The sequence below is a fragment of the Zonotrichia leucophrys genome, unplaced genomic scaffold (assembly GCF_028769735.1).
Source record: "Zonotrichia leucophrys gambelii isolate GWCS_2022_RI unplaced genomic scaffold, RI_Zleu_2.0 Scaffold_97_166073, whole genome shotgun sequence".
In the NCBI taxonomy this organism is placed as follows: domain Eukaryota; kingdom Metazoa; phylum Chordata; class Aves; order Passeriformes; family Passerellidae; genus Zonotrichia; species Zonotrichia leucophrys.
In genome coordinates, this window is record NW_026992302.1 from 90,664 (window position 1) to 108,742 (window position 18,079).

Below are 18,079 nucleotides of genomic sequence, written 5' to 3' on the forward strand. Positions count from 1 at the left end.
TTCCACCCCCCAAAACCCCTCTGAGATGTTTCCACCACCCCAAACCCCACTGACCAACCAAGTTCTTCCTTAATTAAAGGTGGGAGGAGCCAAATGACCTCCCAGACCCCAAAACACCTCAAACCCACCCAAAATTCCCCGTCCCAAAACCCCCCCGAGATGTTTCCACCACCCCAACCCCAACTAATACATGGTGGGAGGAGCTAATTAAGGATGGGGGCGGGGCCAAATGACCTCCCAGACCCCAAAACACCTCAAACCCACCCAAAATTCCCCTTCCAAAAACCCCTCTGAGATATTTCCACCACCCCAAACCCCACTGACCAATCAAGTTCTTCCTTAATTAAAGGTGGGAGGAGCCAAATGACCTCCCAGACCCCAAAACACCTCAAACCCACCCAAAATTCCACCCCCTGGAGATGCCACCAAAACCCCCCCGAGATGTTTCCACCACCCCAAACCCCACTGACCAATCAAGTTCTTCATTAATTAAAGGTGGGAGGAGCCAAATGACCTCCCAGACCCCAAAACACCTCAAACCCACCCAAAATTCCCCTTCCCAAAACCCCTCTGAGATGTTTCCACCACCCCAAACCCCACTGACCAACCAAGTTCTTCCTTAATTAATGGTGGGAGGAGCCAAGTGACCTCCCAGACCCCAAAACACCTCAAACCCACCCAAAATTCCACCCCCCGGAGATGCCACCACCACCACCAAAACCCCCCCGAGATATTTCCACCACCCCAAACCCACTGACCAATCAAGTTCTTCCTTAATTAAGGTGGGAGGAGCCAAATGACTTCCCAGACCCCAAAACACCTCAAATAAACCCAAAACTCCCCTTCCAAAAACCCCCCTGAGATGTTTCCACCACCCCAACCCCCACTGACCAATCAAGTTCTTCCTAATTAAAGGTGGGAGGAGCCAAATGACCTCCCAGACCCCAAAACACCTCAATCCCACCCAAAACTCCACCCCCTGGAGATGCCACCAGAACCCCCCCGAGATATTTCCACCACCCAACCCCAACTCATCAATCAACGCTTGGCCTTTATTGAGGGCGGGGTCAACACGGGACGTGTCTGGAAGGGGAGTGGCATGAGGTGGGCGTGGCCTGGGGTGGGGCAAGGTGGGCGTGGCCCCCTCAGAGGCGCCGGATCTTCATCTCGCTGCGCTTGAGGGAGTAGTAGAAGCCCTTCCACTGGGCCCAGTTGATGCCGTTGGCGTAGGAGAGGTGGGGCCCGGCCAGGTAGAAGCCGTTGAGGTTGGAGAAGTGGCAGGAGCGGAACCACCAAGCGCCCGAGGAGAGCGCGGCGCAGTTCTGGGCGAACAGGTCCTGGTCGCGGTCGAAGGTGGAGAACTTCTGCCCGTTGTGGTAGCTCAGGGAGTCTCCTGGGAGGGGATGGGGGTGGTCAGTGGTGGGAGGAGGTGGTGGTCAAGGTTGGCTGGGTGGAGCTGCACTGACCGCCCGATGGTCAACCTTGATCTCACTGACCACCATTGATTCCCATTGACCACCATTGACCGCCCAATGGTCAACCTTGACTCCATTGACCTCCCAATGGTCGACCTTGACTTGGTTGACCACCATGACCGCCCAATGGTCAACCTTGACCTCATTGACCATACTGACCGCCAATGGTCAACCTTGACTTATTGACCTAATTGACCACCACTGACCGCCCAATGGTCAACCTTGACCTCACTGACCACCATTGACCACCCAATGGTCAACCTTGACTTCGTTGACCACCATTGACTCATTGACCACCATTGAACCCCATTGACCACCCAATGGTCAACCTTGACCTCATTGACCACCACTGACCACCCAATGGTCAACCTTGGTTCGCTTGACCATTGTTGACCACCATTGACCACCCAATGGTCAACCTTGATCTCACTGACCACCATTGACCTCCCAATGGTCAACCTTGACCTCATTGACCACCATTGACCGCCCGATGGTCAACCTTGACCTCATTGACCACCACCGACCACCCAATGGTCAACCTTGACTTATTGACCACCATTGACCACCATTGATTCCTATTGACCACCGTTGACCATCGTTGACTCCCATTGACGTTCCAATGGTCACCTTGACTCAGTTGACCACCATTGACCCAACGGTCAGCCTTGCCTCAGTTTCCCCACTGACCATTATTGATTCCAATTGACCACTCAATGGTCAACCTTGGTTTGCTTGACCACCATGGACTCCCATTGACCTCCATTGACCTCCCAATGGTCAACCTTCACTCGGCTGACCCTTCTTGACCACCCAATGGTCAACTGTGCCTCAGTTTCCCCCACTGACCCCCATTGATTTTCATTGACCTCCATTGACCACCCAATCATCAACCTTGACTCAGTTGACCCCCATTGGCCACCATTGACTCCCATTGATCACCATGGACTCCATTGACCCCATTGATTATCCTTGACCTCCATTGACCTCTCAATGGTCAACCTTCACTCGTTGACCATTCTTGACCACCATTGACCTTCCAATGGTCAACCCTGACTTGGTTGACCCCCATTGACCTTCCAATGGCCAACCATGACTTGGTTGACCACCATTGACCACCATTGATTCCCATTGACCACCATTGACCATCATTGGCTCCCATTGACTTTCCAATGGTCACCCTTGACTCGGTTGACCCCCATTGACTCCCATTGACTACCATTGATTCCCATTGACCTTCCAATGGCCAACCATGACTTGGTTGACCCCCATTGATTCCTATTGACTCCTATTGATCTTCCAATGGTCACCCTTGACTCGGTTGACTACCATTGACCCCCGCTGACCACCATTGACCTTCCAATGGTCAACCCTGACTTGGTTGACCCCCATTGACCATCGTTGACTCCCATCGACTTTCCATGGTCACCCTTGACTCGGTTGACCACCGTTGACCTTTCAATGGTCAACCTCAATTTCCTTGACCACCATTGACCTCCCAATGGTCAACCTTGACTCGGTTGACCACCATTGACTCCCATTGACCCCCATTGACCTCCCAATGGTCAACCTTGACCTGGGCACCATTGTTGACCTTCCAATGGTCAACATTGCCTCCATTGACCCCCATTGACTCCCATTGACTCCCATTGACCTTCCAATGGTCAACCTTGACTTGGTTGACCACCATTGATTCCCATTGACTCCCATTGACCCCCATTGATTATCATTGACCTCCCAACGGTCAACCTTCACTCGGCTGACCCTTCTTGACCCCCCAACGGCCAGCCGTGCCTCAGTTTCCCCCACTGACCACCATTGATTATCATTGACCTCCATTGACCTCCCAACGGTCAACCTTGACTTGATTGACCATTCTTGACCCCCATTGACCTCCATTGACCTCCCAACGGTCAACCTTGACTTGGTTGACACCCAATGACCACCCAATGGTCAACCTTGGCTTGCTTGACCACCATGGACTCCCATTGACCACCATTGACCCCCATTGACCATCGTTGACTCCCATTGACTTTCCAACCTTGACTCGGTTGACCACCATTGACCACTGTTGACCACCCAACGGTCAACCGTGCCTCAGTTTCCCCCACTGACCACCATTGATTCCCATTGACTCCCATTGACCACCATTGACTTTCCAATGGCCAACCATGACTCAGTTGACCCCCAATGACCACCCAATGGTCAACCTTGGTTTGCTTGACCACCATTGACTCCCATTGATTCCCATTGACCATCATTGGCTCCCATTGACTTTCCAATGGTCACCCTTGACTCGGTTGACCACCATGGACTCCCATTGACCACCGTTGACCTTTCAATGGTCAACCTCAATTTCCTTGACCATCATTGACCTCCCAATGGTCAACCTTGACTTGATTGACCACCATTGACCACCATTGATTCCCATTGACCATTATTGACCCCCATTGATTATCATTGACCACCATTGACCTCTCAATGGTCAACCTTGACTCGATTGACCACCCAATCATAACCCTTGACTCAGTTGACCCCCATTGACCACCATTGACTCCCATTGACCCCCATTGATTATCATTGACCTCCATTGACCTCCCAATGGTCAACCTTCACTCGGTTGACCATTCTTGACCACCATTGACCTGGATTGACCACCCAATGGTCAACCATGGTTTGCTTGACCATTGTTGACCACCATTGACCATCCAATGGCCAACCTTGACTTGGTTGACCTCCAATGACCACCATTGACTCCCATTGACCTTCCAATGGTCAACCTTGACTCCATTGACCACCATTGATCACCATTGATTCCTATTGACTCCCATTGACCTTCCAATGGTCAACCTTTACTTGGTTGACCACCATTGATTCCCATTGACTCCCATTGACCATTATTGACCCCCATTGATTATCATTGACCTCCCAAGGGTCAACCTTGACTCGGTTGACCATTCTTGACCACCCAATGGTCAACCCTGCCTCAGTTTCCCCCACTGACCACCATTGATTATCATTGACCTCCATTGACCTCCCAACGGTCAACCTTGACTCAATTGACCACCCAATCATAACCCTTGACTCAGTTGACCCCCATTGACCACCATTGATTATCATGGACCTCCATTGATTACCATTGACCTCCATTGACCTTTCAATGTCAACCTTCACTCGGTTGACCATTCTTGACCACCATTGACCTGGATTGACCACCATTGACCTTCCAATGGCCAACCATGACTTGGTTGACCCCCATTGATTCCCATTGACTCCCATTGACCTTCCAATGGTCAACCTTGACCTGGGCACCATTGTTGACCTTCCATTGACCACCATTGATCACCATTGATTCCTATTGACTCCCATTGACTTTCCAATGGTCAACCTTGACTTGGCTGACCTCCCAATGGTCAACCTTGACCTCCCAATGGTCAACCTTGACCTGGGCACCATTGTTGACCTTCCATTGACCACCATTGATTCCTATTGACTCCCATTGACCCCCATTGACTCCCATTGACTATCATTGATCTCCATTGACCTCTCAATGGTCAACCTTCACTCGGTTGACCATTCTTGACCACCATTGGCCTTGATTGACCGCCCAATGGTCAACCTTGGTTTGCTTGACCACCATTGAACCCCATTGACCGCCCTATGGTCAACCTTGCCTCGGTTGACCCCCATTGACCACCATTGATTCCCATTGACCACCATTGATTATCATTGACCTCCATTGACCTCCCAATGGTCAACCTTGACTTGATTGACCACCATTGATTCCCATTGACCACCATTGACTTTCCAATGGCCAACCATGACTTGGTTGACCCCCAATGACCACCCAACGGCCAGCCGTGCCTCAGTTTCCCCTCACCGGCGCCGCCGTCGACGAAGCCGGCCACGTGCAGGGTGTAGCCGTCCTCCTCGGCGCTCACGGCCGTGGGCGACAGCGCGAAGGAGCCGTAGGTGGCCGAGGCCGAGTTGTTCTCAAAGTCCTCGAGCTCCACGCGCAGCTCGTAGCGGGCCTGGAGGGTCAGCAGGGCCAGGCTCTGCAGGCCTGGGGGGTCAGAGGTCACACAGGGGTCAGTGGTCACTCAGGGGTCACTCAATGATCATTGGTCACACAGAGGTCACTCAGGGGTCATTCAAAGCTCAGGGGTCACTCAGGGCCTGGAGGGTCAGCAGGGCCAGGCTCTGCAGGCCTGGGGGGTCAGAGGTCACACAGGGGTCAGTCAAGGGTCAGTGGTCACTCAGGGTCACTCAGGGGTCACTCAGGGGTCAGTGGTCACTCAGGGCCTGGAGGGTCAGCAGGGCCAGGCTCTGCAGGCCTGGGGGGTCAGAGGTCACACAGGGGTCACTCAGGGGTCACTCAGGGCCTGGAGGGTCAGCAGGGCCAGGCTCTGCAGGCCTGGGGGGTCAGAGGTCACAGGGGTCACTCAGTGGTCACTCAGGGCCTGGAGGGTCAGCAGGGCCAGGCTCTGCAGGCCTGGGGGGTCAGAGGTTGCACAGGGGTCAGTCAGGGGTCAGAGGTCACACTGGGGTCACTCAGGGGTCACTCAGGGGTCAGGGGTCACTCAGGGGTCACTCAGGGGTCACTCAGAGGTCACTCAGGGGTCACTCAGGGGTCAGTGGTCTCTCAGGGGTTACTCGGGGGTTACTCAAGGGTCAGTCAATGATCAGTGGTCACTCAGGGGTCACTCAGGGGCCAGTGGTCACACAGGGGTCACACAGGGGTCAGTCAATGGTCAGGGGTCACTCAGGGGTCACTCAGGGGTCAGTGGTCACTCAGTGGTCACTCAATGATCATTGGTCACTCAGGGTCAGCAGGGCCAGGCTCTGCAGGCCTGGGGGGTCAGAGGTCACACAGGGGTCACTCAGGGGTCACTCAATGGTCAGTGGTCACTCAGGGCCTGGAGGGTCAGCAGGGCCAGGCTCTGCAGGCCTGGGGGTCAGAGGTCACACGGGGGTCACACAGTGGTCAGTGGTCACACTGGGGTCAGTCAATGTTCATTGGTCACTCAGGGGTCAGTGGTCACTCAGGGCCTGGAGGGTCAGCAGGGACAGGCTCTGCAGGCCTGGGGGGTCAGAGGTCACACGGGGGTCACTCAGGGGTCAACGGTCACTCAGGGGTCACTCAGGGGTCAGGGGTCACTCAGGGGTCACTCAGGGGTCATTGGTCACTCAGGGCCTGGAGGGTCAGCAGGGCCAGGCTCTGCAGGCCTGGGGGTCACAGAGGGGCCAGAGGTCACTCAGGGGTCAGTGGTCACTCAGGGGTCAGTGGTCACTCATTGGTCACTCAGGGCCTGGAGGGTCAGCAGGGCCAGGCTCTGCAGGCCTGGGGGTCACAGAGGGGTCAGAGGTCACTCAGGGGTCACTCAGGGGTCACTCAGGGGTCAGTCAAGGGTCAGTGGTCACTCAGGGGTCACTCAGGGTCAGCAGGGCCAGGCACTGCAGGCCTGGGGGGTCAGAGGTCACACAGGGGTCAGTGGTCACTCAGGGGTCACTCAATGGTCATTGGTCACTCAGGGCCTGGAGGGTCAGCAGGGCCAGGCTCTGCAGGCCTGGGGGTCACAGAGGGGTCAGAGGTCACACAGGGGTCAGTCAATGGTCAGTGGTCACTCAGGGGTCACTCAGGAGTCAGTCAATGGTCAGTGGTCACACAGGAGTCACTCAGGGCCTGGAGGGTCAGCAGGGCCAGGCTCTGCAGGCCTGGGGGTCAGAGGTCACGCTGGGGTCACACTGGGGTCACCAGGGGTCACACAGGGGTCAGTGGTCATTCAGTGGTCACTCAATGGTCATTGGTCACTCAGGGGTCACTCAGGGGTCACTCAATGGTCATTGGTCACTCAGAGCCTGGAGGGTCAGCAGGGCCAGGCTCTGCAGGCCTGGGGGGTCACAGAGGGGTCAGAGGTCACTCAGGGGTCAGAGGTCACACTGGGGTCAGTCAATGGTCATTGGTCACTCAGGGTCACTCAGGGTCACACAGGGGTCACTCAGGGGTCACTCAGGGGTCAGTGGTCATTCAGTGGTCACTCAATGGTCATTGGTCACACAGAGGTCACTCAGGGGTCAGTGGTCACTCAGGGGTCACTCAGGGCCTGGAGGGTCAGCAGGGCCAGGTTCTGCAGGCCTGGGTGGCACAGAGGGGTCAGAGGTCACTCAGGGGTCACTCAGGGGTCAGTGGTCACTCAGGGTCAGCAGGGCCAGGCTCTGCAGGCCTGGGGGGTCAGAGGTCACAGGGGTCACTCAGGGGTCACTCAGGGGTCATTGGTCACTCAGGGCCTGGAGGGTCAGCAGGGCCAGGCTCTGCAGGCCTGGGGGGTCAGAGGTCACACAGGGGTCAGTGGTCACTCAGGGGTCACTCAGGGGTCACACAGGGGTCACTCAATGGTCATTGGTCACTCAGGGCCTGGAGGGTCAGCAGGGCCAGGCTCTGCAGGCCTGGGGGGTCAGAGGGGTCAGAGGTCACACAGGGGTCACTCAGGGGTCACACAGGGGTCAGTGGTCACTCATTGGTCACTCATTGGTCACTCAGAGGTCAGTGGTCACTCAGGGGTCAGTCAATGGTCAGTGGTCACTCAGGGGTCACTCAGGGGTCACTCAAGGGTCAGTCAATGGTCAGTGGTCAGTCAGGGGTCATTCACTGGTCACTCAGGGGTCACTCAGGAGTCAACTACTTGTCCCTACTGGTTTATTCTGGTTTATACTGGTTTGTACTGGTTTATACTGGTTCATACTGGTTTATACTGGTCCATACTGGTTTATACTGGTCTATACTGGTTTCTATGGATTTCTATGGATTTTCACGGGGATTTTTTGCCCCATACTGGTCCATACTGGTCTATACTGGTTTCTATGGATTTCTATGGATTTCTATGGGGATTTTTGGGTCCATACTGGTCCATACTGGTTTATACTGGTCCATACTGGTTTATACTGGTTTATACTGGTTTTTACTGGTCGTACCCAGCCAGTACTCGCCGTCGGCGCGCCCGAACCCGGCCCTGTAGCCTGTACTGGTTTATACTGGTTTATACTGGTCTATACTGGTTTCTATGGATTTCTATGGATTTCTATGGGGATTTTTTGGTCCCTACTGGTTTATACTGGTCCATACTGGTTTATACTGGTTTCTATGGATTTCTATGGGGATTTTTGGGTCCATACTGGTCCATACTGGTTTATACTGGTTTATATGGATTTCTGTGGATTTTTTCACTCCATACTGGTTTATACTGGTCTATACTGGTTTCTATGGATTTCTATGGATTTCTATGGGGATTTTTGGGTCCATACTGGTTTATACTGGTTTATACTGGTTTATACTGGTTTTTACTGGTCGTACCCAGCCAGTACTCGCCGTCAGCGCGCCCAAACCCAGCCCTGTACTGGTTTATACTGGTTTATACTGGTTTCTATGGATTTCTATGGATTTCTATGGGGATTTTTGGCCCCATACTGGTCCATACTGGTCCATACTGGTCCATACTGGTCTATACTGGTTTTTCCTGGCCGTACCCAGCCAGTACTCGCCGTCGGCGCGCCCAAACCCAGCCTTGTAATCGTTCCAGCCGCGGAAGAAGCTGACGGAGCCGTTGAAGCGGCGCTGGAACACCTGGGGGAGGGGCAAAAAATGGGGGCGGGGCCAAAATGGGGGCGGGGCAAAAAAAAGGGAAATGGGGAGGGGCAGGGAAATGGATTTGGGGGTTCAGGGTGGGGGCGGGGTGAAGAAATGAGGGTGGGGCAGGGGTGGGGGAGGGGCAATCCTGGGGTCATTTTAAGGGTGGGGGAGGGGCAATCCCAGGATTATTTGGAGGGTGGGGGGAGGGGCAATTCAGGGGTGGGGGAGGGGCGACCCCATGGTCATCTTGAAGGTGGGGGAGGGGCTATTCAGGGGTGGGGAGGAGCAATTCAGGGGTGGGGGAGGGGCGATCAGGGGGTCATCGTAAAGGTGGGGGAGGGGCAATCCTGGGGGGGACATTATTGGGAGTGGGGGAGGGGCAATCCCGCTCCCATTCCCACCGGGATTTTTTATTGGGACCATAATGGGGGGATGGGATGTTGGGGTGGGGGGAGGGGCGCCCATCCCCCCGCCCCTCCCCCCCCACTTCCGGTACCGTCCACACGTGCCCCTCGGTGCTCATGTCGCAGTAGACGGGCACGGGCTCCCATCCCCCCACATCCCCCCCATCCCCCCACTTCCGGTACTCCCCCCCCACTTCCGGTACCGTCCACACGTGCCCCTCGGTGCCCCATCCCCCCCATCCCCCCACTTCCGGTACTCCCCCCCCACTTCCGGTTACCGTCCACACGTGCCCCTCGGTGCCCCTCCCCCCCATCCCCCCCATCCCCCCATCCCCCCACTTCCGGTACTCCCCCCCACTTCCGGTACCGTCCACACGTGCCCCTCGGTGCCCCTCCCCCCCATCCCCCCACTTCCGGTACTCCCCCCCCACTTCCGGTACCGTCCACACGTGCCCCTCGGTGCTCATGTCGCAGTAGACGGGCACGGGCGCCCCTCCCCCCCCCGCGGGGGACACCAGGTACACGCCGTCCTCGCGCGCCCCCCCCGCGTGCACGTCCTGGCAGTCCCGCGGGGGGAGGGGCGGGCACAGCGACGGGAACGCTGCGGGGGGAGGGGGGGAGGGGGGGAATGGGGGGGGAGGGGGCTGTGAGACCCGAGCCCCTCCCCCCACCCCACCAGTTCAAACCAGTTCACTCCCAGTTTGTCCCAGTACATCCCAGTCCACCCCAGTTCGTCCCAGTTCAAACCAGTTCACTCCCAGTTCAAACCAGTCCATCCCAGTATCGGGGGGAGGGGAAATGGGGGGGGAGGGCGCTGTGAGACCCGAGCCCCTCCCCCCCAGTCATAGGGAGGGATGGCCCTGTTTGAACCAGTTCACTCCCAGTTCAAACCAGTTTGTCCCAGCATTGTGAGGGGGAGGGGGGAAATGGGGGGAAATGGGGGGGGAGGGGGCTGTGAGCCCCGCCCCCCCCCCAGTCATCGGGAGGGACCGCCCCGGTTCGTCCCAGTTCAAACCAGTTCAAACCAGTTCATCCCAGTTCAATCCCAGTTCAAACCAGTATTGTGAATGCCCTCCCAGTTCGTCCCAGTTTGTCCCAGTACATCCCAGTTCATCCCAGTTCACTCCCAGTTTGTCCCAGTATTGTGAATGCCTTCCCAGTTCACTCCCAGTTCGTCCCAGTATCGTGAATGCCCTCCCAGTTCATCCCAGTTCAAACCAGTTCACTCCCAGTTTGTCCCAGTTTGTCCCAGTTCGTCCCAGTTTGTCCCAGTTTGTTCCAGTTTGTCCCAGTTTGTCCCGGTCCCTCCCAGTTCGTCCCAGTTCATCCCAGTTCAAACCAGTTCACTCCCAGTTCAAACCAGTTCACTCCCAGTTCATCCCAGTTCATCCCAGTTCATCCCAGTTCATCCCAGTTCATCCCAGTTCGTCCCAGTTTGTCCCAGTTCGTCCCAGTCCCTCCCAGTATCCTGAATCCCCTCCCAGTTCGTCCCAGTTCGTCCCAGTCCCTCCCAGTTCATCCCAGTTCGTCCCAGTTCATCCCAGTTCAAACCAGTTCACTCCCAGTTCGTCCCAGTTCACTCCCAGTATTGTGAATGCCCTCCCAGTTCGTCCCAGTCCCTCCCAGTACATCCCAGTTTGTCCCAGTTTATCCCAGTGTCGGGAATGCCCTCCCAGTTCGTCCCAGTCCATCCCAGTTCATCCCAGTATCATAAGTGCCCTCCAGTTCATCCCAGTTTGTCCCAGTTCAAACCAGTTCACTCCCAGTATCGTGAGTGCCCTCCTAGTTAGTCCCAGTCCCTCCCAGTTTGTCCCAGTTCAAACCAGTAACATCCCAGTTCATCCCAGTCCATCCCAGTGCCCTCCCAGTTCATCCCAGTTCATCCCAGTTCATCCCAGTTCAAACCAGTTCATCCCAGTCCATCCCAGTCCATCCCAGTTCATCCTAGTTTGTCCCAGTTCACTCCCAGTTTGTCCTGGTTCATCCCAGTTTGTCCCAGTTCGTCCCAGTTCATCCCAGTTCATCCCAGTATATCCCAGTTCGTCCCAGTACATCCCAGTCCATCCCAGTACCCTGAATTCCTCCCAGTCTATCCCAGTCCATCCCAGTTTATCCCAGTCCCTCCCAGTCCCTCCCAGTCCATCCCAGTCCAATCCCAGTCCATCCCAGTACCCTGAATTCCCTCCCAGTTCATCCCAGTCCCTCCCAGTCCCTCCCAGTCCCTCCCAGTTTGTCCCAGTTTGTCCCAGTCCATCCCAGTCCCATCCCAGTCCCTCCCAGTTTATCCCAGTCCCTCCCAGTCCCATCCCAGTCCATCCCAGTTCATCCCAGTATCGTGAGTGCCCTCCCAGTCCCTCCCAGTTTATCCCAGTTTATCCCAGTCTCACCCTGGTTGCGGATGGGCTGTCCCAGTCCCTCCCAGTTTGTCCCAGTCCCTCCCAGTTTATCCCAGTCCCTCCCAGTTTATCCCAGTCCATCCCAGTCCCTCCCAGTCCCTCCCAGTCCCTCCCAGTTTATCCCAATCCCCTCCCAGTCCCTCCCAGTTCATCCCAATCCCCTCCCAGTTTGTCCCAGTTCCCTTCCAGCCCCCTCCCAATCCCATCCCAGTCCCTCCCAGTCCCTCCCAGTCCCTCCCAGTTTGGCCAGTTTATCCCAGTCCCTCCCAGTTTGTCCCAGTCCCTCCCAGTTTATCCCAGTAACCTCCCAGTTCGTCCCAGTCCATCCCAGCCCCTCCCAGTCCCCTCCCAGTCCCTCCCAGTTCATCCCAATCCCTCCCAGTCCATCCCAGTCCCTCCCAGTTTATCCCAGTCCCTCCCAATCCCCTCCCAGTTCCCTCCCAGTTTATCCCAGTACCTCCCAGTCCCTCCCAGTCCCTCCCAGTTTATCCCAATCCCCTCCCAGTCCATCCCAGTCCCTCCCAGTCCCTCCCAGTTTATCCCAGTCCATCCCAATCCCATCCCAATCCCATCCCAGTCCATCCCAGTTTATCCCAGTCCCTCCCAGTCCCTCCCAATCCCATCCCAGTCCCTCCCAGTTTATCCCAGTCCATCCCAGCCCCTCCCAGTCCCTCCCAGTCCCTCCCAGTTCATCCCAATCCCCTCCCAGTTTATCCCAGTTTGTCCCAGTCCCATCCCAGTCCCTCCCAGTCCATCCCAGTATCCTGAATCCCCTCCCAGTCCCTCCCAGTTTGTCTCAGTTCCCTCCCAGTTTATCCCAGTCCCTCCCAATCCCCTCCCAATCCCCTCCCAGTCCATCCCAGTCCCTCCCAGTTTGTCCCAGTCCCTCCCAGTTTATCCCAGTCCCTCCCAGTTTATCCCAGTTTGTCCCAGTCTCACCCTGGTTGCGGATGGGCTGTCCCTGTCCCTCCCAGTCCCTCCCAGTCCCTCCCAGTCCCTCCCAGTCCCTCCCAGTCCATCCCAGTCCATCCCAGTCCATCCCAGTTTATCCCAGTTTATCCCAGTCCCTCCCAGTCCATCCCAGTCCATCCCAGTTTATCCCAGTTTATCCCAGTCCCTCCCAGTTTGTCCCAGTCCCTCCCAGTCCCTCCCAGTCCCTCCCAGTTTGTCCCAGTCCCTCCCAGTCCATCCCAGTCCCTCCCAGTTTATCCCAGTTTGTCCCAGTTTGTCCCAGTCTCACCCTGGTTGCGGATGGGCTGTCCCTGTCCCTCCCAGTCCATCCCAGTTTATCCCAGTTTATCCCAGTCCCTCCCAGTTTGTCCCAGTCCCTCCCAGTTTATCCCAGTCTGTCCCAGTTTATCCCAGTCCATCCCAGTCCCTCCCAGTCCCATCCCAGTTTATCCCAGTCCCTCCCAGTCCCTCCCAATCCCATCCCAGTCCCTCCCAGTCCATCCCAGTTTATCCCAGTCCATCCCAGTTTACCCCAGTCCCTCCCAGTTTATCCCAGTCCCTCCCAGTCCATCCCAGTCCCTCCCAGTCCATCCCAGTCCCCTCCCAGTCCCTCCCAGTCCCTCCCAGTTTATCCCAGTTCATCCCAGTTCTCACCCTGGTTGCGGATGGGCTGTCCCAGTCCCTCCCAGTCCCTCCCAGTCCCTCCCAGTCCCATCCCAGTCCATCCCAGTTTATCCCAGTCTCACCCTGGTTGCAGATGGGCTGTCCCAGTCCCTCCCAGTCCCTCCCAGTCCCTCCCAGTCCTCCCAGTCCCTCCCAGTCCCTCCCAGTTTATCCCAGTCCCTCCCAGTCCCTCCCAGTCCCTCCCAGTCCCTCCCAGTTTATCCCAGTTTATCCCAGTCCCTCCCAGTTTATCCCAGTCCCTCCCAGTCCCTCCCAGTTTATCCCAGTCCATCCCAGCCCCTCCCAATCCCCTCCCAGTCCCTCCCAGTCCCTCCCAGTCCCTCCCAGTCCCTCCCAGTTTATCCCAGTTTATCCCAGTTTGTCCCAGTCTCACCCTGGTTGCGGATGGGCTGTCCCTGGCCCTGGCCCGGGCTCAGCGTCCCCAGGGCCACCAACAGAGCCACGGCCGCGACCTGGGGGGGGTTTGGGGCAAATTCGGGGGGGTTGGGGCAAATTCGGGGGGTTTGGGGCAAATTCGGGGGAATTTTGGGGAATTTTTGAGGAAATTTGGGGGAAATTTTGAGGAAATTTGGGGGGAAAATTTATGGGGGGATTTGGGGTTAATTTTGCGGAAATTTGGGGGGTTTTGGGTCAATTTGGGGGAAATTTTGGGGGGAAATTTTGGGGGTTCCTGAAGGGAATTTTGGGGGGATTTTTGAGGATTTTGGGGGATTTTTGAGGAAATTTTGGGGGAATTTTGAGAGATTTTTGGGGGAATTCAGGAGGATTTTTGGGGAAATTTTGGGGGAATTTTGAGAGATTTTTGGGGAAATTTATGGGGGGATTTGGGGTTAATTTGAGTCAATTTGGGGGAAATTTCGAGGGTTCCTGAAGGGAATTTTGGGGGGATTTTTGAGGATTTTTTGGGGGAATATTGAGGAAATTTGGGGGAATTTTGAGAGATTTTAGGGGGAATTTTGAGAGATTTTGGGGGAAATTTATGGGGGGATTTGGGGTTAATTTGAGTCAATTTTGGGTGAAATTTGGGGGGAGATTTTGGGGGTTCCTGAAGGGAATTTTGGGGGAATTCAGGAGGATTTTTGAGGAAATTTGGGGGAAATTTTGAGAGATTTTGGGGGGAATTTTGAGAAATTTTTTGGGGAAATTTATGGGGGGATTTGGGGTTAATTTGAGTCAATTTGGGGAAATTTGGGGGGAAATTTTGGGGGTTCCTGAAGGGAATTTTGGGGGGAATTCTGGAGGATTTTGGGGGGATTTTTGAGGAAATTTGGGGGGAATTTTGAGAGATTTTTGGGGTAAATTTAGGGGGGGATTTGGGGTTAATTTGAGTCAATTTGGGGGAAATTTTGAAGGTTCCTGAAGGGAATTTTGGGGGGATTTTTGAGGAATTTTGGGGGAATTTTGAGAGATTTTTGGGGGAAATTTATGGGGGGATTTGGGGTTAATTTGAGTCAATTTTGGGGGAAATTTGGGGGGAAATTTTGGGGGTTCCTGAAGGGAATTTTGAGGGAATTCTGGAGAATTTTGGGGAATTTTGAGGAAATTTGGGGGAAATTTTGAGAGATTTTGGGGGAATTTTGAGAGATTTTCGGGGAAATTTATGGGGGGAATTGGGGTTAATTGGAGTCAATTTTGGAGAAATGTGGGGGGAGATTTTGGGGGTTCCTGAAGGGAATTTTGGGGGGAATTCTGGAGGATTTTTGAGAGATTTTTGGGGGAAATTTATGGGGGGATTTGGGGTTAATTTGGGGGAAATTTGGGGGGTTTTGGGTCAATTTGGGGGAAATTTGGGGGGAGATTTTGGGGGTTCCTGAAGGGAATTTTGGGGGGAATTCTGGAGGATTTTGGGGGATTTTTGAGGAAATTTGGGGGAATTTTGAGAGATTTTTGGGGGAAATTTATGGGGGGATTTGGGGTTAATTTGGGGAAAATTTGGGGGGTTCCTGAGGGGAATTTTGGGGGAATTCTGGAGGATTTTGGGGGGATTTTTGAGGAAATTTGGGGGGAATTTTGAGAGATTTTTGGGGGAAATTTATGGGGGGATTTGGGGTGAATTTGGAGGATTTTGGGGCCTTTTTTGGGTGGAATTTGGGGGCTTTTTTTGGGGTGAATTAGTGGGATTTTAGGTAATTTAGGAAGTTTTTTTGCGGGGGAATTTGGGATTAATTCGGGCGATTTTTGGGGGGTTTTTGGGATTAATTTGGAGAATTTTGGGGCCTTTTTGGGGGAATTTTGGGGGGTTTTTTTTGGGGTGAATTAGTGGGATTTTAGGTAATTTAGGGAAGCTTTTGGGGGGGAATTTGGGATTAATTCGGGGAATTTTTGGGGGGATTTTGGTTTTTTTTGGGGGGGAATTTGGTGGAATTTTGGGGCCTTTTTGGGGGAATTTTGTTTTTTTTTGGGGGGGTGAATTAGTGGGATTTTAGGTAATTCAGGAAGTTTTTTTGGAGGAAATTTGGGATTAATTCGGGGATTTTGGGGTGAATTTGGAGGATTTTGGGGCATTTTTGGGGTTTTTTTTGGGGTGAATTAGTGGGATTTTAGGTAATTCAGGGAGTTTTTTTGGGGGGAATTTGGGATTAATTGGGGCTATTTTTGGGGTGGAATTTTGGGGCTTTTTTTGGGGTGAATTAATGGGATTTTAGGTAATTTTGGGGAAGTTTTTTTGGGGGGATTTTTGGGTGAATTTGGGGGATTTTGGGGCCTTTTTGGGGGGAATTTTGGGGTTTTTTTTGGGGTTAATTAGTGGGATTTTAGGTAATTTAGGGAAGTTTTTTTGGGGGGAATTTGGGATTAATTCGGGGGATTTTTGGGGGGATTTTGGGGTGAATTTGGAGAATTTTGGGGCCTTTTTGGTTTTTTTTTTTGGGTTAATTAGTGGGATTTTAGGTAATTCAGGGAGTTTTTTGGGGGGAATTTGGGATTAATTTGGGGGATTTTTGGGGCGATTTTGGTTTTTTTTTTGGGGTGAATTAGTGGGATTTTAGGTAATTTAGGGAAGTTTTTTTGGGGGGGAATTTGGGATTAATTCGGGCGATTTTTGGGGGGATTTTTGGGGGGAATTTCGGGGTTTTTGGGGTGAATTTGGAGGATTTTGGGGCCTTTTTTGGGGGAATTTTGGGGTTTTTTTTGGGGTGAATTAGTGGGATTTTAGGTAATTCAGGGAGTTTTTTTTAGGGGGAATTTGGGATTAATTCAGGGATTTTTGGGGCGATTTTGGTTTTTTTTTTGGGGTGAATTAGTGGGATTTTAGGTAATTTAGGGAGTTTTTTTTGGGGGAGAATTTGGGATTAATTCGGGGGATTTTTGGGGTGAATTTGGAGGATTTTGGGTGGAATTTTGGTTTTTTTTTTTTGGGGTGAATTAGTGGGATTTTAGGTAATTTAGGGAGTTTTTTGGGGGGGAATTTGGGATTAATTCGGGGGATTTTTGGGGGGATTTTGGGTTTTTTTTTGGGGTGAATTAGTGGGATTTTAGGTAATTCAGGAAGTTTTTTTGGGGGGAATTTGGGATTAATTCGGGGGATTTTGGGGGGGATTTTGGGGTGAATTTGGAGGATTTTGGGGGGAATTTTGGGTTTTTTTTGGGGTGAATTAGTGGGATTTTAGGTAATTTAAGAAGTTTTTTTGGGGGGGAATTTGGGATTAATTTGGGCGATTTTTGGGGGGAATTTTGGGGTTGTTGGGGTAAATTTGGAGGATTTTGGGGCCTTTTTGGGGTTTTTTTTTGGGGGTGAATTAGTGGGATTTTAGGTAATTCAGGAAGTTTTTTTTGGGGGGAATTTGGGAATAATTCGGGGGATTTTTGGGGATTTTGGGGGTTTTTTTTGGGGGGTAAATTAGTGGGATTTTAGGTAATTCAGGAAGTTTTTTTGGAGGAAATTTGGGATTAATTCGGGGGATTTTTGGGGGTGAACCCGTGGGAACTCGAGGCGATTTTGGGCTGATTTCGGGACTTTTTCCGAGCTCAATTTTTGCCATTTTTTGCCATTTTTTTTCATTTTCCGGCCGGAATTTGGGCGGAATTTGAAGTTTCCCCCCTCCCAAACTTGGATTTTTTCCCGGGTTTGATTTTGGGTGAATTTTTGGGGTGAATTTGGGGGATTTTGGGGCAATTTCGGGGGTCCCGTTACCTCCATGGCTCCGGAGCGGCTCCGAATCCGGGCTGGGGGGGGGAGGGGAGATCGGGGGCCCCTTTTGGGGGAGGGACCCCCGGCCCTGCCCTTTTTTGGGAGAAAAATCCCAAAATCCGCCCTTTTATCCCTCCGGAAAAAAAAAAGAGACAAACCGCCATTTTTTTTCATTATTTTATTTATTTTTTAAAATGATTTTTTTTTATTTTTTCATTATTTTTTATTGTTTTTTAAATGATTTTTTATTATTTTTTTATTATTTTTAAAATGATTTTTTATTGTTTTTAATGTCATTTTTTATTATTTTGTATTATTTTAAAAATGATTTTTTGTTTTTTTAATGTCGTCTTTTATTTTTTTATTATTTTTAAAAATGATTTTTAATTATTTTTAATGTCATTTTTTACTATTTT

General features: G+C 52.9%; 1 protein-coding gene across 1 annotated transcript; it reads right to left on the reverse strand.

Annotated features, from left to right (window-relative positions):
- Positions 1–1,038: 1,038 nt before the first annotated feature.
- MFAP4 (microfibril associated protein 4) lies at positions 1,039–17,749 on the reverse strand. Its single transcript, XM_064737663.1, has 6 exons — positions 17,667–17,749; positions 13,908–13,986; positions 9,944–10,104; positions 8,997–9,093; positions 5,353–5,535; positions 1,039–1,393 (listed from the first exon to the last, which is right to left on the reverse strand). The coding sequence occupies exons 1-6, from the start codon at positions 17,670–17,672 to the stop codon at positions 1,146–1,148; spliced, it is 774 nt and encodes a 257-aa protein (XP_064593733.1). The 5' UTR covers positions 17,673–17,749; the 3' UTR covers positions 1,039–1,145.
- Positions 17,750–18,079: the final 330 nt, after the last annotated feature.